Genomic DNA, 18,111 nt, shown 5'->3' with positions numbered 1-18,111 from the left:
ACTCGCTCTTGAGTTGGGAGTCGTCTATCCTTGTCTAGTGAAATTTACTTCAGACAATAAAGCGTTGCTACTATCAATATAGAATTCTCTTTCAGTTGTCTATGCGACGATTACCTAAAATTAACTTAAAGAAAAAAACAAATTAAAAAACAATATGAAATTTGATTGTAACGGTCTACAGAGTCAAAGTTTTCAGGTTATATAAAGTTTCGTGCTGCTTTATAGTTTATACTCTATGCAGCAAAATCTTTTGTACTCTCATACGGTAATAAAATGTCCATATTCGAAGGGGATTCGTTAAGAGTAGAACTCCGAGGCAGTTCAATTGGAGGTTTTACGGTACACTACATCGTATATCACTATAATATCACTCACGCCTTTTGAATGGATACTTATTGAATATATTCTGTGTTTAGGTCAAACGATTAATAGTTTCTCTACGTGACACGATAGCGCTCTAGCTAAGACAACGTATACGTTCAATTACAACAACGTTTTACACATTCAACACGTTTTAAGACAACAATTATTCACGTGGTGAGTGATATACAATGTACCGTAAAACCTCTAATTGAACTGCCTCGAAGTGCTGCTCTTAACGAATCCCTATTCGAAGAGCCAGTTTCAACGCTGTTATGTGTTCTTCGCATTTTTACAGGTATAAAAGATCGTCGTAAAAAATTCAATTACGGTACGTGCATTAAACTCAAATGGATTAAAACTCAACTCAAATGCATTACAACTCAAGGCACAGGACTCAAATGCCGAGTCGTATACCTTCACATTTCATGTGAAATTATACGGCTCTGGCAAATGCTACTCTTAGAAGACACACCCTATTGCTCAGTTATTCGGCCTTGCCCAGTGAGTGTGTCGTGTCTCCTACACCCCTCTAATTCGGCTTAATCAGCCGGGGGTAAAAAGCTAATATTGTTACTAGCGTCCACTGAAATGAGATCGCCAAATGATTTCCGCTAAAGCATTTGTAGTTTAGCATTTCGTGCCAGCTATTTGAAGAACAATGATTGATTCTAATTCAGACTGTACATCGAGTAATGAGTAAGCAATATGTGGCGTTATGGCTGAAACGAAAGTCAATAGTTCATCTCAATTTTTTTTTAGAAAACTTACATAATATACACCGATAGCTAAGAAGTGATAACTATTTGGTTTAATCAAATATGTATTATTGCGGTCTATTTCACATATATAGTTAGCGTTGTTATTTCGATAAATCACGGATCCTATTATTATTTATATATGTGTATGTGTGTGTTTTAGTTTATTTATTAAAAAAGCTAGTAGTAGTTTGTATTATATTTGCATTTTATGCGCGTCTTCAACGTGTATATTGTAGCAAGTCTGCCAGGTTCGTATGAATCCATGTTAATCTTTCTACCTAAACTCGAATCCTTTGCTACATTTTAACAGGGTTTAGGTGCCGAGCTATATTAACTTGCATGGAATGACTTGTTATGGTTAAGGTGTTGGAATGTGCTGTTTCGTGTTTATCACTTTTGCATAACTTTTATTTATAATCTCTCGATAGTTCTTTTCTAGAACTTGGCCGAGCAAAGTTATGCCTTTACGTAAAACATGAATTCAAAAACAAGCTTCACTATCTGTGTGGCCTACATTTTTTACAACATTTTTCATGAAAGTCTAGGTAACTGCTAGCTATTTTTTATGATATATCATAGTAAATTTGCGCAGCACTTTTGCAACCCTTTTTTGCACAAACTTTAACTTGGATTGCCTAATGCAGTCATAAGTAGATTTGGAAAACTTTGGTACCATTATATTTCTGCAATGAGGTGTACACATGTGTGCAGCTTTCCATTGTGATGTTTATAATACCTACTTTTTACAGTGCTCTGATTAGTGCACAACTATCTTTATTCTTATCAATATATAAAACACTTGCAATTGGCACTGCAGAATCAGTCTTGATGCATGCCAGATGTACCTACTCTTTTTCGCTTCTCAGTCTAACAGCCAAGTTTTAATATTATCTTTTTGACAGCCTACTGGACTTAGGTAGGCAGATGGTGGCGCTCGTCGCATATTTTTCATTATCTGAGTTGATGAAGTCTGATTAGTTTAAGCTGTCCCACACAATCTAGCTGTTCAATCATGTTACTTGCTAGCCAACATGGAAGCTTATAAGTTTATAAGCGTATATACATGTAGTTTAATTACATAAACTTGTGACAGCAGTCCTTGTGACGACAGACCTAAGACTGGTTCTTTTCATGTGCTGCAGTGGAGAGACAGTTTCTCTATTTGGTATGTAGCACTTCACTGCAGGTGAAGCTATACGAGGTACAGACAGACCAAACCCCCCCTAAATTTGAAAGTAGGGGCACTGGAGAAAGTTTATTTCCAATTTCTCCATATCACCTGAAAGCCAGCCTACTTGTTGGCTAATATACTAAAAAATCTTAAAGCAAGATTGAACGTCCATGAAAATCAGCCAGGCATATAATATTTAGGGTAGTTATCCATTGTTATCTATTGTGTATGTTATCTTTGTTAAGGACTTCAACTTTTTATTCTGCATTTTGGTAGAGATGAAGAACCATTTGGATCAAATAGCTCGTCAGAAGGCCTACCTGCAGATAGACCGCCTAAAAGCCCGAGCTCTAAGGCCGGCGCAGCGCAGAAAAGACGCTTGCGTACACATAGTCTAAATTACTCCATTGGAGGTGCATATCATCCATCAACTTGTACTCAATTGACTTTCTTTCATTACAACCAAATATACAGTCTTGCTTGTCATCTTCGAGTTGGTTAAAATATTTCTCAAGCCCCTCATAGCCAATTGTACACAAGTAACTAGCTGACCACTAATGTATGCTAATCTTTCTGATTAGAAAATGTTCAAGATGTGATGCAACAAGGAAAGAGGACTATATACACTGCTGGCCGACCTCCATGGTATGATGTAACAGGTGAACTGAAGGAAGCGTTTGTTATTGGTATGTCTCCGCAATCCAGGTTCTCCTTTTCAAACCACCTCTTCTTTGAATCAAGCAGATTTTATGTCAAATATTCTGACATGTTCTCTGGCTTATCAAAGTCATATGTTCTATGGCTCATCAAATGTTATGGCTCATGTTATGTGTTGTCATGTTACATGCTGTCATGTTACATGTTGTCATGTTACATGCTGTCATGTTACATGCTGTCACATTGCATTTTGTCATGTTACATGTTGTCATATTAAGTGCTGTCATGTTAAGTGTTGTCATGTTACGTGTTGTCACGTTACGTGTTGTCATGTTACATGTTGTCATGTTACATGTTGTCATGTTACGTGCTGTCATGTTACGTGTTGTCATGTTACGTGTTGTCATGTTACGTATTGTCATGTTACGTGTTGTCATGTTATGTGTTGTCATGTTACGTGTTGTCATATTACATGTTGTCATGTTACATGTTGTCATGTTACTTGATGTCATGTTACGTGTTGTCATATTACATGCTGTCATGTTACATGTTGTCATGTTACATGTTGTCATGTTACATGTTGTCATGTTACATGTTGTCATGTTACATGCTTTCATGTTACATGCTGTCATGTTACATGCTGTCATGTTACGTGTTGTCACATTACATGCTGTCACATTACATGTTGTCACGTTACTTGCTGTCACGTTACATGTTGTCATGTTACATGCTGTCATCTTGATTACAAGTCCAAGGTGACTGTGTCAATTGGTGAAGTTACTTCATGTATACAGGTTAAAAGTTACCCGTGTAGTAAGTGATTCTCTGTATTTTTTGAACAGGAATATGTGGAGGCAGTGCATCTGGCAAGACAACTGTAGCAAAGAAAATAATTCAGGAGTTAGATGTGCAATGGATTAGTCTGCTCAGCATGGACAGCTTTTACAAGGTGATATTTGGAGTTGTCTCCTTGTGTAGCCTCGGGCTAACAATACTTTCTGCTCAGAGAGATATTGACACTAGCAATTTTATAGTGCTTATCATACAGACTCCACAAAATCTCCTTACAATTGGATCTTTTTATCTGGGGACGCTCCGTGCATCTATGTAGCATCTTTATATGTTGACGTGAACCTAGTTCTTAAAGGTAGTTGTTTTTCACGTAATTTGCTGCTGTTTTTCTTTAGTATGTGCCCAGCTTATGCTATACTCATTGTAGGTCTTGTCAGAAGAGCAGCATGACAAGGCAAATGCTGCCGAGTATAACTTTGATCATCCAGATGCCTTCGACATTGACCTTTTAGTTGACACACTAAAAAGACTCAAATCAGGCAAAAAAGTGGAGATTCCATTATATAACTTTTCTACTCACAGTAGAGAGCGACAAACAGTAAGGTTTAGTTACTGTCTAGTGTCGTACTTTGACTACCAGAAAAAATGGCCGGCTGTAACTTTTAGCATTTGATATTGTAGAAAATCCTGTATGGAGCAACTGTGGTCATCTTTGAAGGAATCCTTGCTTTCTGCGATGAAAGACTGATAGAGGCAAGCTTTGTTGACAATGTTTGTGCTGAATAAGAATCAGACATATCACTGAACCTTTGACCTCTCACTATCTAGGGTATGCCATTGTAGCTCTGTGATATGAAAGTATTCGTTGACACTGATCCAGACATACGGTTGGCTCGGAGATTAAGTCGTGATATAACAGAGCGAAGTCGTGACCTTGACAGTGTGCTTAAGCAGTATAGCAAGTTTGTGAAGCCGTCCTATGACCACTGCATTGCTCCCACCATGAGACACGCAGATGTTATAGTGCCGAGGGGTGAGTGAATATACACTGTTTTATCGGTAGTCTGTTCTATTAACTGGTTCAATAATTATTATTTATTAATAAAGAAATGGACAAATAGATCATTATATGATGGTGTAAGTGCAGACAACTCTGACAATTGTGTCTTTACAAGAGTAAGCAGTTACTTGTGTGTGGAAGGAAGGCACTACTTCTGCTGAGACAAATCTTATTGTTTTGTTGCTTTGTTCAAAGACAAAAATTTATGCCTTGTGAAACTGCTAGTGTTAAAAAGACCAATATGTACACTAATGCTTAGTACTTGGGTAGACAAGTCCGTTGGTGGTAACCTTGCTAGTGCAAAAGGGTGACATTCCTAAACATTGTGATACTGCTTGGTCAAGGGTAGACAAATCTTGATGTTATGACACTGCTAGTACTAAGAGAAACAGCTCTGTACATTGTCACACCTGCAGTGCTCTGATAGACAACACAATTATGGTTTTCCGTGTTAAAATAGATCAGTCTATTGGTGGAATTTTGTAGGAGGTCAGAATGTGGTTGCAGTAACGTTGATAGTTCAACATGTTCACAACCAATTACTGCATGTAAGTCATTACTAATACTAACTTGGGTTGTTGTGAGACTCTAACAACTGTCTATTGTATTAGCATTCGTAAGCATTGAAACTAAATTTTGGATCTTTGTTCATTCTGTATTGGTGTAAACACTTTTTATTTGCTGTGGATATTTGTAATCTTAGAAATGAATTTAGAAAAACGACAAGTGAGAAAAGAGAATATTTAGCATATTGCTTGGCACATAAAATTAATTTGAAGAGAATAAAAAGTAGTAAAACGGTCTGAAATGTTTGTTATTTTAAGTCTATGACAATTTAGAATTCAATAAACCAAACTATTCTAAATGTTACCAAACACTTTTTTCTCGATATTTGACCATCATTAGCAGTGGTTGTACTGGTTTACAAATTTAAAGTTTTCGTGCTATATATAGAATTTTATACTGCTCTAAATGCAGCAAAATCGTGTGTACTCTCATATTAAAACTATCCCTATTCAGAGAGCCAGTTCTAACGCTGTTATGTAACCTTAGAACTTTTACACGTATAAATGATCTTTGTAGAATTTCAATTATGTGTATGTTACAAAACATGCGTTACGCTCCAATGTAGCCTTACTCCTAGAAGACACATCCATTGCTTGGTTTTTGGGCCCAGAACCACCTAACCGCCTCTCATTTGACCTAACCAGTCGGGGTAAAAGATAAAATCTAAGTGTGAAAGTTTTAATACGATAAGCTAATTCACTAAAGGCAGGTGAAGATTAACAGTAACAGCCATATTCTTCGCGAATATTGAGACAAATTCAAAATGCTGATGCTGTTTCTATAAAGCTTCAAGCTGTCACCATTACGTAGTCATCATTGTACTTAATAGGGGCATATAATGAGCAGCAGCGCTGATTGAACTATTTTTTCTTTATAGAGAGGGTTTCCCCTCCGGTCCAAGCTCGCTTGTGATGACCACATGGAGAGTGAGAAGCTGCCAGACAACCTGCACATAATAGAGCAGACAGATCAAATACAAGGCATGCACGCTCTCATCAGGTATCGAGCTATACGTGTAGTTCCTAAGGCTACCTTCATTTCTTATGTTTGTCACTCAATTGTAAAAATTTTTCAAGCTCATTATTAGAGACTTGTTGGTTCAGTTTGAGAACTCGGGCTATTTAGTCTGTTATATGTATCTTTCTGTATGAGCCAAGTGGTTGCTGATTACTTGAACAGGTCGAACGATACGCACAGAGATGACTTTATATTCTACTCGAAGAGACTGATGAGACTGCTGATAGAGGACGTTATGTCCATGCTGCCATTTGAGACCGTCGTTGTTGACACTCCCCAGAAATTTAGATACGTAGGCAAACGTCTCAATGTTAAACAGGTATCATTATACGTGCACAATAATTCATGGCCTCTTATGCTATGAGTTGTAATGTAGGTATTGTACCAGCCTTATTTACACTAGGAAGGCGGTGGTTGTGCTCAAGAGTGGGACAATAATACTATGAGAGATATTGTTGCAAGTCGCCCCTAGTAGGTCCGTCTGATCCATTCTTTGTATGGTGATCCAATTCATTCAGCCTATACTAGTGGAGTTGTTTCCTCTTTAAACTCTCATATGACGACGTTATGTGACGATGATGTTAACTAACAACCAATTTGATGCTGCTGTCAACTTTCTGTTTAATGCTCATATATAATGCTTCTCTCAAAGCTGGCATATGTTTGAGATCAACGTTTTTGCTTTATTATTTGAAACTATTCATGGAAAGGTAACTCCAGTTCTACCAAAATATATAATAAACCACTTAGAATGCTCAACTGGCTGACAGTATAATATTGCACAATTATTCAGATCATCGGAGTGTCAGTTCTGCGGGCAGGGGAGGTGATGGAGCCAGCCCTCTGCGAGGTGTGCAAAGACGTGAGAATAGGCAAGATTCTCATACAGACGAACATGCAAACTCATGAACCAGAGGTTGGTTTTTTATGTCGGTGTGCGCAATACTGATTGTACTTAGTTGATGATTTTTTTAGGCACCGTGTATACTATATCTATAAATCTCAAAGCTTGACGTTGTCTGTTTATATATCTGTCGGTTTGTCCGGCTATAGCTATTGGATATTAAAATCTCGGATTCTGCTGGACTCAAACTCACGATGATTGCAACCGAAAGTTTTAAAACCGCAGGCTCTATCACTGAGCTATACAAGGCATGTTGAACAAACCCATTATCACATACCGTATAGATGTAAATGATGTATTATTTGAGCGTTGCGCTCTCACGTTACGATGCCTCCGTTATAAAATATTTTTTGCCTAACTTTATAAAACACGATGCTTTTTTGTTAGGGCGAATTTTGTCTGCCACACGATATCAACAATAATTTATCTCAGAATTAAAATTTGGTGATTTGTGTACTGATTATATACGTTATTAAGAGATATACGTTGCTCGAGTTCAGTGTTATCCGTTATGGTAAAAACGGATTCGGAAACGATAAATGATAACATTTTAGTTAAAAGTTTGAAGTTTACTAAAGTACATACTAAAACATCTTTCGAGTATGTGTTTAGCAAACTAAATTAATTTAAGTTAGATTCAGCGTTTATGTTACGCGTCTGTCTCAAAAGTGAGAACTCTCCACGTAGTACATCGTACTGTTATATTATCTTTCAGATCATAGCAGCAAAATGCACTAAAGTCGTTGTAGACACCTGGTTACTAAAGTTAACATATAGTTTTGGCACTTATTTTTAATGATGATGATTTTTACCAGGAGGTGGTGATTGCATTAGATAATTACTATGGGTCTATACCACTCTATATACATCTATAACCTACGATATTTTCGCATTATGATGCCAACACTGAAACGATCTAAAATCATATAATTGTATACCAAATAATTTTTCATTGTAATCATAGCTAAACAGACTATATTTAGCCATTACTTGCTAATGATTTCACCTTTACATTTAAACACGTTTACAATTTTATTTTCCTCCCTAACTTATTTCAACGAAACAATTCTTTTATGATATGAAATTTAAAAGTTACAGTTGTTTGAAAACCTCTACAGTTGGTTTATTATTTTTTTTCTTAATTCATTTGAACTGCACAAAAATACTTTTTCATGATATGGAGTTTAAAATTTAGAATAGTAAATGTTATATACGTTGAATAAAAACAAATTTTATGTCCAAAAACCTATTGCCTGGGTAAACTTTTGTAAATCTTATTACCCAGGCAATAGCGGGCATTCAACTAGTAATCCTATAAAGTCATAAGATCGATTTAGGGTCCACTTACAGACAGGCTTGAGTGCTTCTCAATGTTTCCACAAGAGAAGACAACTCTAGTAGGGGAACCATGATGGTGACTGCAACAAACTAAAACTTTATCCTCAGCACCAAGCCTTTTCATGAAGTTATTAAATTATTCTGCATTAGCCATGTTCTAAAGAGCTATGTTTATCCCAGCTTTGAGATTCATAGGTACCTAGTACCAACAGGGCTAGTCCTCGAGGATACCATCTAACGGTGGTAGAATTCTCTCAACCCAGATTTTATACTTGATGTTAGAAAGGAATTGAATAGAATACTACTGCATGAGACATATCTGCAGATTCTGTGGTTTGAGCAATAAAAACTGATATTTTGGAACAGTGAGTGTAATTGTACAGTCATACCTCTACATATGAGCTTAATGCATTCCTTGACCGGGCTCGTACGTCGATTCTCTCGTATCTCAAATCAATCTTTTCTTTTTGCAAAATAACTAAATGCAAATTAATTTGCTCCCACTCTGATAAAAACACTTAAACAGGATATTACATTGGAAAAACGTGTTTTATTGTTTCTAATTCATTACCTATGCTCACAAAGTAACAAATACAGTGAAACACGGATAACTCAAACTTCAAGGGACCGAGCAAAAGTGTTCGAGTTATTAGAGCGTTCAAGTTATCAGTACAGTCATAAGTGCACGTATTTATCAGTAGATACATGTACGTATACAAACTATATATCAATCAAAAGCATAGATTGCTTGTTGCAAGTTAAAGGGTCTCTCGTGTGAAGTTTTAAATATTTTTAATCAGAAAGTATAGATATTTTTCTATCACTTGAGATTTGTTTGTTGCTTTAGGTGATGTAACTGCCAGGACGTTCTCAGATTAACATTGGCAAAACTTGATCGCGGTTAAAACGCTCAGAAAAAATACATACGTATTTTTCTACCGAGCGTTTTAACCAAGATCAATTTTGCAGTAAGTCAGTTATTACAAAACTGCTTTACTATTAAAAACCCATTATCCATTTTGCCGATATTACTTTAAAGTTATCCAAATTTTACCTCGCTTTTCTTACTTTCGGAGGGCTTATCGCTAAGCGGATGTTTGGTAAAATTTGATTTTTGCAAACCTTTAGAAAAGTCGTTAATGAAAATATTTGCCGATGTTGGTAATAACGAGGCTTAAGAACTCCTAAAAGTCGATGTTTATCTCTATGGCTTGGAATAAAGTGATATTCTAAAGCGATAGTAACAACCGTCTCGGTAGCCGTTTGGCAAAAAACTGTTCGAGTTAACGGAGTTTCGGTCGAGTTATCTAAAGCCATTTATCATTGCATGGGAACGGACCAAGCAAATCCATTCGAGTTAACCATGTGTTCGATATATCCGAGGGCGATTTATCCGAGTTTCACTGTACGTATCTAGTAGTTGGGATCTGCAATAAAATGTAACAGCGGTGTGAGAGACTTAACTGCAACCATTTCGGTTTGCGACACTTTTGTGACAATACGTAACATAACATAAAATTTAAATTTAACATCAATGATTTTAGCATACTATACGCACACTTAGAAGCAAGTTTCAATCTTATAGGCTATGGGCCGAGCAGGCAAAAGAGCTCTAGAAATGATGTTCTGTTGGCATCCCTTTTCAGTAGCAATTTCTTCAGTGATTTAGACTAATTTTGGTATGGAGAATTCAAAACTGAAGAGTTGCCGCAGCTGCCATTCCCACTTCTATGAGAAATTTGATGAAAATGATATTTTAGAATTTATCTCTTGTAAATAAGATTCCTTCCGTAGAAGCATCAGATTTGCAACTTTTATCATAATTATTCGGCAGTGATTTAGAATGTCAGTGGTAAAGTCAAAATTTATCTTCTATTTATTTGCGAACATTCCCTGTCTTACGATTGTTACACGCACATGTAAACTATATACATGTATATATGAATATGTACATGTGTATATAATTGTATGGTTTAATAGCTTTATTTAACAAAAAAAATTCAAAACACTATAACTATGTTTTATAACCTTACACTGATAAATCATAGAAAATCATAAGATACAAGATAAGTGTATTCATGGTTTGAGCTTTGACATGACTTGTGTAGCCCACATGGCTCTCAAGAAATTAATTTGATAGACATTGCCTAAGCACACAGGTCCAACACTTAGTCACTGTCTAGAAAGCTGACAAAAACACTTTTTAAAGGGCCTGAAAGGCCTGTTTCCAATGGTGTATGCCTTCAACTTGCCTGCAAGGGCTACCAGATTCACAGAACATGCTATCAGAGACTGACTAACAGCAAAATTGAGCTTGGTAGGAAAAAACACAGTGAGTGAGTCTTTTTTTAGACTTGCGATACTTTACCACTCAAACATTTGAGGTGAGATAACGGGACTTATAATTATTCTATAAAATAATTATTATGTAATTTAATTACATAATTAATAACCATTATTAAGATGGAAGAAATGCAGACATTGTAATCCGCAAAAACCAGTAGTGGTGGCTACTGATCAAGATGCTTGTATTCGATTTGAAAAATAACTAAAATTCAATCCAGCAAGGCATTTGACCATTAGTCTTGCCCTCATTTATCAAATGGACAAATCATGCATGTATTCACTCTAGTTTATTGGTCTAAGCTGACTAAGTGGTGATGATTTCCTCAGTCAATGTTGTCCTGGCATTCATTTAGCCACATGAAGAGCTGGAAACCTGCTACTGTAGATACACGTTGTCAAGATGAAGATGAGCAAAGAAAATCACAAGATTCAATTCTGTTGCCCACATATACACATCAAGACCTACATTTAAACATGTATGCATGATTTGTGAAAAAAAGGTGTGGTACTACTCACTCAAATCAACTACATACTTGCAAAGCTGTCCTTCATGTGGCCAAAACTGAGCACATGAAGGATGTATGTCTGCTGGTATGTCCATCTATCCTGTAAATTAACCTAAGATATGATTTCTTCAGTTGCTTTGACTATGATTGAGTAATTGATAAGTAATTGATGAGCAGTGCCCATAATTGTTTTGCAGACCAACTTGTACTGATATGGCACCAATGATTGGCATCACATCTCCGTACAAGCAACTATGACCCTCGCAACGAATTTAAACTCCTAGTGACATCTTCAAGCATGGTTTTGCGTAAACAACTTGCTAATTTTGCGAGCGGTGCACCTGTCTACATATGCAGATGTATTGAAGAATGCTGCTACCATCAAATAGGAAGAACGTGTACTTTGTAGAACATTGATCAAGATGTAGTTGCTTTAGAGATGGCCTCTCATAACAAGTGTTATGACAAGTATATCTGCGTAATGCTCGATACAAAACTGCATAATTGGTGAAAATGTTGATCAATCTTGCCTCTACACAGTCAATCAAGATTGCTCACTACTTATCTATGGTATCTTGAAACTTTTATATGTAAGGGGACAAGCAGAGAGCTGTGCCTCTAACTACAGTTTGTGGATATTACAGCCCAGGTTCCCAGACGGCAATTAAGTTAGAAACCTTCTCAGAGGACTAGTTCATGTCTATAGCAGACATGATCAAACTACCATAAATGCAGTGATTTCAAGCTATTGAGGAGGTGGGGCCATCCTTGTGGATGCCATGGCATTTATCCAAGCCCTGCCTGCCAGTGCCATCCCTTTAACATTCCTTCAACTTGCTGATACCATTCTTGATGGGCTTATTGCTCATACTAAAAAGTACAAGGCTGCTTGTGTGGATTTTGTGATCAAAACTATTGCAAGAATAGAGCTACTAAGCTTGGAGATCAACTTCCAATGTGAAAATCTCATAGGTTTGCACGGTTTCTCTAGCTGTGATGCAGTTTCATACTTTGCAGGCAAAGGGAAAAAAGAGTTGTAGGAAACTCATGAAAACAGAAGTTGACTCTGTGATTCATTTAAGTTTTGGGGCAACTTTATTCTCTCTGTGAGACTTACACATGCAGACTCTATGGCCAAGAAGATAACACCCAGGAAAATGGCACAGACTTCAACTGACTAAGGGACAGGCATTTTGTCTTTAGCTCTAGGCCAGTCAGTCCCTCCCTTCAATCGCTGAAAAAACATGTACATTGTGTCAATTATATAGCAGCTACCTACATGTATATGAAAAGAGGCAACAACATAACTTGTCAATGCACCATTTCCCTCTTTACATCGGTGGATACTGGGTAAGAAAAACGATGAGTATGCAGGAAAGTGTCATACCAGAATCATCGCCTCACTTGATATTCTACAAGCAGTTCTGTGGAGTGTCAAAAATCTAGGTGCCGAGGATACTTATGTGCCAGTATCATGGCAAAGCCGCCTTACATAGAGCTTTGCACATGCGTGCACTAAGACAAAACTGAAGCGAGAATGGCAGAGGATGCCGATTGTGAGGACAATGACTAGGAACTCGACATATTGAACAAATAGGATATGCGATATTTTGAAATATCCCAGCTCCTTTTGTAAGAATGTTGATATTAGCTACTAATAATACTACTAATAATAATAATGCTAATAGTAATCACCATGTTCACGCTGCTTGCAGCGTTCTTATTATTTTCTATGATTCATCAGTGTCAGGTTATAAAACATAATTATAGTGTTTTGAATTTTTTTTGTAAAATAAAAGCTATTAAACCATACAATTATATACACATTTACATATACCTATATACATGTATATAGTTTACATGTGTGTGTAACAATCATAGGATATGGGATGTTCGAAAATGGATTGAAGATGAATTTTGACTTTACCACCGACATTCTAAGTCACTGCCAAATAATTATAATAAAAGTTGCAAATCTGATGCTTCTATGGAAGGAATCTTATTTACAGAGGAGATAAGTCCTAAAATATCATTTTCATCAAATTTCTCATAGAAGTGGGAATGGCAGCTGCGGCAACTTTTCAGTTTTGAATTCTCCATACCAAAATTAGTCTAAATCACTGCAGAAATTGTCACTGAAAGCGGGTGCCAACGGAAATGCAAGATAAACTGCCTTGGCCCATAGCCTATTACATCTAAACTTAATTCTAGGTTTGTTTTCATTTTTAGTTTTTCAATTTTCTTCCAACTATTTTTGGTAATTTTCTTCCGGCTATTTTTCCCTCTATTTCTGACTGACTTTCACTTTCGCTTTTAGCTGGCCTTTTTAAAACTTTAAACTGATCCAGCGAAAAAAGCTGAGCAATGCTATTCTCATATGTGGCCTCTCGCATACTTGTCCACCTAGCGTCCCCATCAAGAACCGGCTCAAAAGCTTGTATCTCAAATTTGTCTCGTATTTCAAGACAAAAATTGTGCTCAAATTTTCTTCGTATCTCAAGTTTCTAGTATCTTGGGAGACTCGTATGTCGAGGTATGACTGTACTAGCTTATCTTACGGTTTCCACATCATTTATACAAGGTTACTTTAGTATAACACTTCATCATTCTGGTCCATGTTGCAGTATTTGTTTTACCATTTATTCATAGCATATTGTTATTATTGGTTACACTCTCTCTCTCTCTATGATTCTATTATTAGTGGTATATTGTTTGTGGTAGCTGCACTACCTGAGGCTGCCCAAGGATATTAAAGGACAGCACGTAATATTGATGGATCCAACAGTAGCAACTGGGGCAGCTGCCATCATGGCTATAAGAGTCTTGCTCGACCACGATGTGCTGGAGGAAGACATCACTATTGTTTCTCTTATTATGGCCAAGCAAGGTGAGCTTCCTTTCTTCTCTGTGATGCCGCTGCCTTCCTCTTTGACTTTCCATTTCTCACTCTTTTGTCTGACTCTTTTTCCTCTCTTGCCATTTGCATTATTTGTTTGACTGGTTGTCAAGGTTGTACTGTTAAAGGAAGAAATATTCATGTAGCCTTGACCTACTTGCTAGCTTTGTCATGAGTTAGCAATTACAGAGATGTTTCGCGGGTGAGTCATGTTAGAGGTCTAGTAGATATCGATGAGTCACACGCAGCCAATCCTCTTGACATGTTTATCTAGCTTAGCGATCAATGAGAGTCTTTCGTAAGGATTCTCAGAACATCCGTTTAGAAAGCAGATAATTGCAGCTGGTGCCATTTTGTTAAACACTCCGAGAGGTTTCTGCATTTATTTATCATAGCTTGGCACCTCATTATCACTTTACGCTACTGTCAACTAGGTGGTAAGTGGACACCATGAGCCTCACATAGCCATCTTGTGACAGAAAATGCAGTGATGTGCATGTGTAAAAATTACCAACAATGCGAGTTAAGCTAAATAAATGACATGACATTTAAGTTAAGCTTGTGTGGAAACTTACACAATACTAAAATAAAGAAAGTTTTTTCATATTGAGTGTGCAGTTTGGGAAGTTTTTCATTTGTGCAGCTCAAAAATTTTCGGTAAATTTTGTCTCTGACAAAATTAATTTAAAAGTGCTCTTAATAGTTCATGGTGAGCATGCCCAGGGTAAAGACCACTTGGTAGGCATGTCAAGTGTTAATACTTTGTTGTTTGATATGATACCCTATTAAAAATTATTTGTTAATGCTTATTGTTTAAGAACCATGCTCTTATGAATCAGGTGTAAGGAACATTGGATACGCGTTCCCTAAAATGAGAATTTGTACAACTGCGGTGGATAAGGTTATTGATGACAATTTCCACATTATCCCTGGGATAGGTAAGTACAATTAGTTTATACTTTCTGACTTAGGGATAGGCACGGACTCCTATGTATGCTTTATGACTCGCAGAAAATCTGACACTTCCCTCTGCTTCACTCTCATCTGTGTTCTTCTTGTTTACTGCAACCCTTTACATTTTTTTTTTACTTTTGCTGTTCTCTTTCACTCCTTCACCCTCACTGCTCTCTTTTACTCCTTCGCTCTCGCTGTTCTTTTTTACTCCTTCACTCTCACTGTTCTCTTTTACTCATTCACTCTCGTTGTTAGCTTTTACACCTTCACTCTCGCTGTTAGCTTTTACTCCTTCACTCTCGCTGTTCTCTTTTACTCCTTCACTCTCGTTGTTCTCTTTTACTCCTTCACTGTCGCTGTTCTCTTTTACTCCTTCACTCTCGCTGTTCTCTTTTACTCCTTCACTGTTGCTGTTCTCTTTTACTCCTTCACTCTTGCTGTTCTCTTTTACTCCTTCACTCTCACTGCTCTCTTTTACTCCTTCACTCTCGCTGTTCTGTTTTACTCCTTCACTCTCGTTGTTCTGTTTTACTCCTTCACTCTCGCTGTTCTCTTTTACTCCTTCACTCTCGTTGTTCTGTTTTACTCCTTCACTCTCGCTGTTCTCATTCACTCCTCTCTCGCTGTTTTCATTTACTCCTTCACTCTCGCTGTTCTTTTTTACTCCTTCACTCTCGTTGTTCTGTTTTACTCCTTCACTCTCGCTGTTCTCTTTTACTCCTTCACTCTCTCTGGTAGCTTTTACACCTTCACTCTCGCTGTTAACTTTTACTCCTTCACTGTCGCTGTTCTCTTTCACTCCTTCACTCTCTTTCGTTCTCTTTTTACTCTTTCACTATCGCCGTTTTATTTTACTTTTGCTGTTCTCTCCTATATTCTGATCCTCACTGCTGTTGTTTCTCTTACCGCCTCCGTTTTCTTTTATTACATTTTAGTTCTGGTTTTATTCTTAGTAGTAGTTAACTATAAAATTAATGCATAATTCAAATACAATGTTAAGACTTATTCAAGCTTCTATGGACAATCTGATGCAAGGACATCAAATTAGTTACAACAGGAAATGACACTGAATTATTTAGGTTTGTGTATGTAAATGCATCTATGAAATGGTAGTCATTAACAAGACATACATGTAACAGTGAGAGTGCCACTTATTAGTCAGCTTCTATGTCTATGGAACCATTCCATGCTCAGTATTTCTAGTCTCTTATTTTACGTTGTTATATACATGCATGTTAAGATACTTGAAAGCAAAAAAATCAATTATTCTAATATTGGAAAGCTAAAGGCTATATTTTTATCATTCATTAAAGTTTTTTGATATTTACGCTTTTTCTAGCCATAAAGCTAACAGTTTGCTATATAAATGAAATCATATTCTGTAGTAATCAGTCTAATCTCAAGTTATGAATAAACTACTACAGTTACTCAAACACTGGAAGGACTCAGTATTTAAAACCTTTAAAATAATCACATTATAAACTTCGAGTTATTGAGAAACATAACAATGCATCTTTGTGTTCAGATCTGCTCGGTGCCCACACTTCCGAGTATGCATTAGATGGCCTTTGGTATCAAGTTTAGCATATTTTATGACAAAATTGAATGTAAGACTTTTGGATGAATTAATTATTTTTTCATGATGACAATATAGAATCTGTAATTTTGTCCAGAAATTTATTGTTTTATTTTAGACAAGAAAAATACTTTTTGAAAAGAAAACTTAGATGGTTGAATGAATATGTACTGAAGGAGTTACTAGTTGACAATAATAAACTATTTTAGTGTAATGTACAAGTTATTCATCACTTCATTCAACTTTTTACTGTTCTGCAGGTAACTTCGGTGATCGATATTTTGGCACTGGCCCAGAATAATCAGCATGATGACTCCAGGGTTGGCCTCACCTACTATTCGGTCTCAGCAACTATGGATAATTCCGCTCTATTCACTAATGATTTTTTCTTTGAATATTAATACTTAAAATCCTACCTAGTTGGTGTCACAGGAGGAAGCTACTCCCTGTACAGCGTGACAACAGTAACAGTTTATAAAAATTGTTATTTTATTGTATGACGTTTATTGACAAGGTCGTACAGGTGCTACAAAATGTCAAAGTGTTGTTTTAACCTCACATTCATAATGATTCCCACGTTGCTGTTGTTGGTTTTAGCAGTGGCAGCTACACAGATGCAAACTCGTCTTTCTCCGTGTGAACGCGAGTTTGCTATTTTTGCTTTTCCTCTTTTCATAGTGATTGGATAGTCATGCCCTACAAAGACTAGCTGACGGTGTGGTGACACGCTGTCGACAATCTATGAATCATAACTCTATTGAGCAAATGTTTGTTTTAGCGGAGTGGTAGACTTTCTAGGGCTAGCTAATGGCTTTGGAGTGAGCAATCAAATCTTTTGGTCTTTTATCCTTTCGTTTTACGGCCCCTTTTTATTCATTTCAAAAATGCTTTTATGAAATCTTGTGATTGTATGTCTTGTATACCCTAGGACACTTATATTTCGCTAGTATTTAGTTTCGTGAGTAGCACACAGAGTAAAATTTCGCTGCAACTTAATTTCGCAGCTCTGATGAGTGCGAAAATATAGTGATGTGAAAATAAATACAGTGGAACAAACAAATTAGATTCCTCAGGTCCGGTCGTCTAGTAAAAAAGTTGTTATATTTGCGACTAGTTTGTATTTGTAACCCGCAGGTATAAATGTATGGCAGAAATCGATAATTCAACGTGATCGCTTGCTGCCATTTGTTTCTTGGACTATCAATG

The 18,111-nt window shown here is 36.7% G+C and overlaps 1 protein-coding gene across 1 annotated transcript; it reads left to right on the top strand.

Annotated features, from left to right (window-relative positions):
* The first annotated feature begins 945 nt into the window (after positions 1-945).
* Positions 946-17,821, top strand: LOC137395112 (uridine-cytidine kinase-like 1). The gene is made up of 14 exons (XM_068081911.1): positions 946-1,059; positions 2,569-2,705; positions 2,874-2,978; positions 3,792-3,898; positions 4,169-4,339; positions 4,423-4,494; positions 4,585-4,774; positions 5,288-5,349; positions 6,246-6,367; positions 6,548-6,704; positions 7,179-7,301; positions 14,201-14,366; positions 15,215-15,313; positions 17,166-17,821. The coding sequence occupies exons 1-14, from the start codon at positions 1,022-1,024 to the stop codon at positions 17,204-17,206; spliced, it is 1,590 nt and encodes a 529-aa protein (XP_067938012.1). The 5' UTR covers positions 946-1,021; the 3' UTR covers positions 17,207-17,821.
* The last annotated feature ends 290 nt before the right edge of the window (positions 17,822-18,111 follow it).

The sequence above is a fragment of the Watersipora subatra genome, chromosome 4 (assembly GCF_963576615.1).
Source record: "Watersipora subatra chromosome 4, tzWatSuba1.1, whole genome shotgun sequence".
NCBI classification, from domain to species: Eukaryota; Metazoa; Bryozoa; class Gymnolaemata; order Cheilostomatida; family Watersiporidae; genus Watersipora; species Watersipora subatra.
The sequence above is the reverse complement of the archived record's forward strand: the minus strand, read 5'-3'. Positions and strand labels throughout refer to the sequence as shown.

What these genes read in the sequence shown, in the direction of transcription:
- LOC137395112 (XM_068081911.1), top strand. Translation starts at nt 1,022, where the DNA reads ATGATTGATTCTAATTCAGACTGTACATCGAGTAATGA. An exon ending in TCTAAATTACTCCATTGGAG is followed by an intron (nt 2,706 to 2,873) that starts GTGCATATCATC and finishes CTTTCTGATTAG; the next exon opens with AAAATGTTCAAGATGTGATG. An exon ending in TGCAAACTCATGAACCAGAG is followed by an intron (nt 7,302 to 14,200) that starts GTTGGTTTTTTA and finishes TGTTTGTGGTAG; the next exon opens with CTGCACTACCTGAGGCTGCC.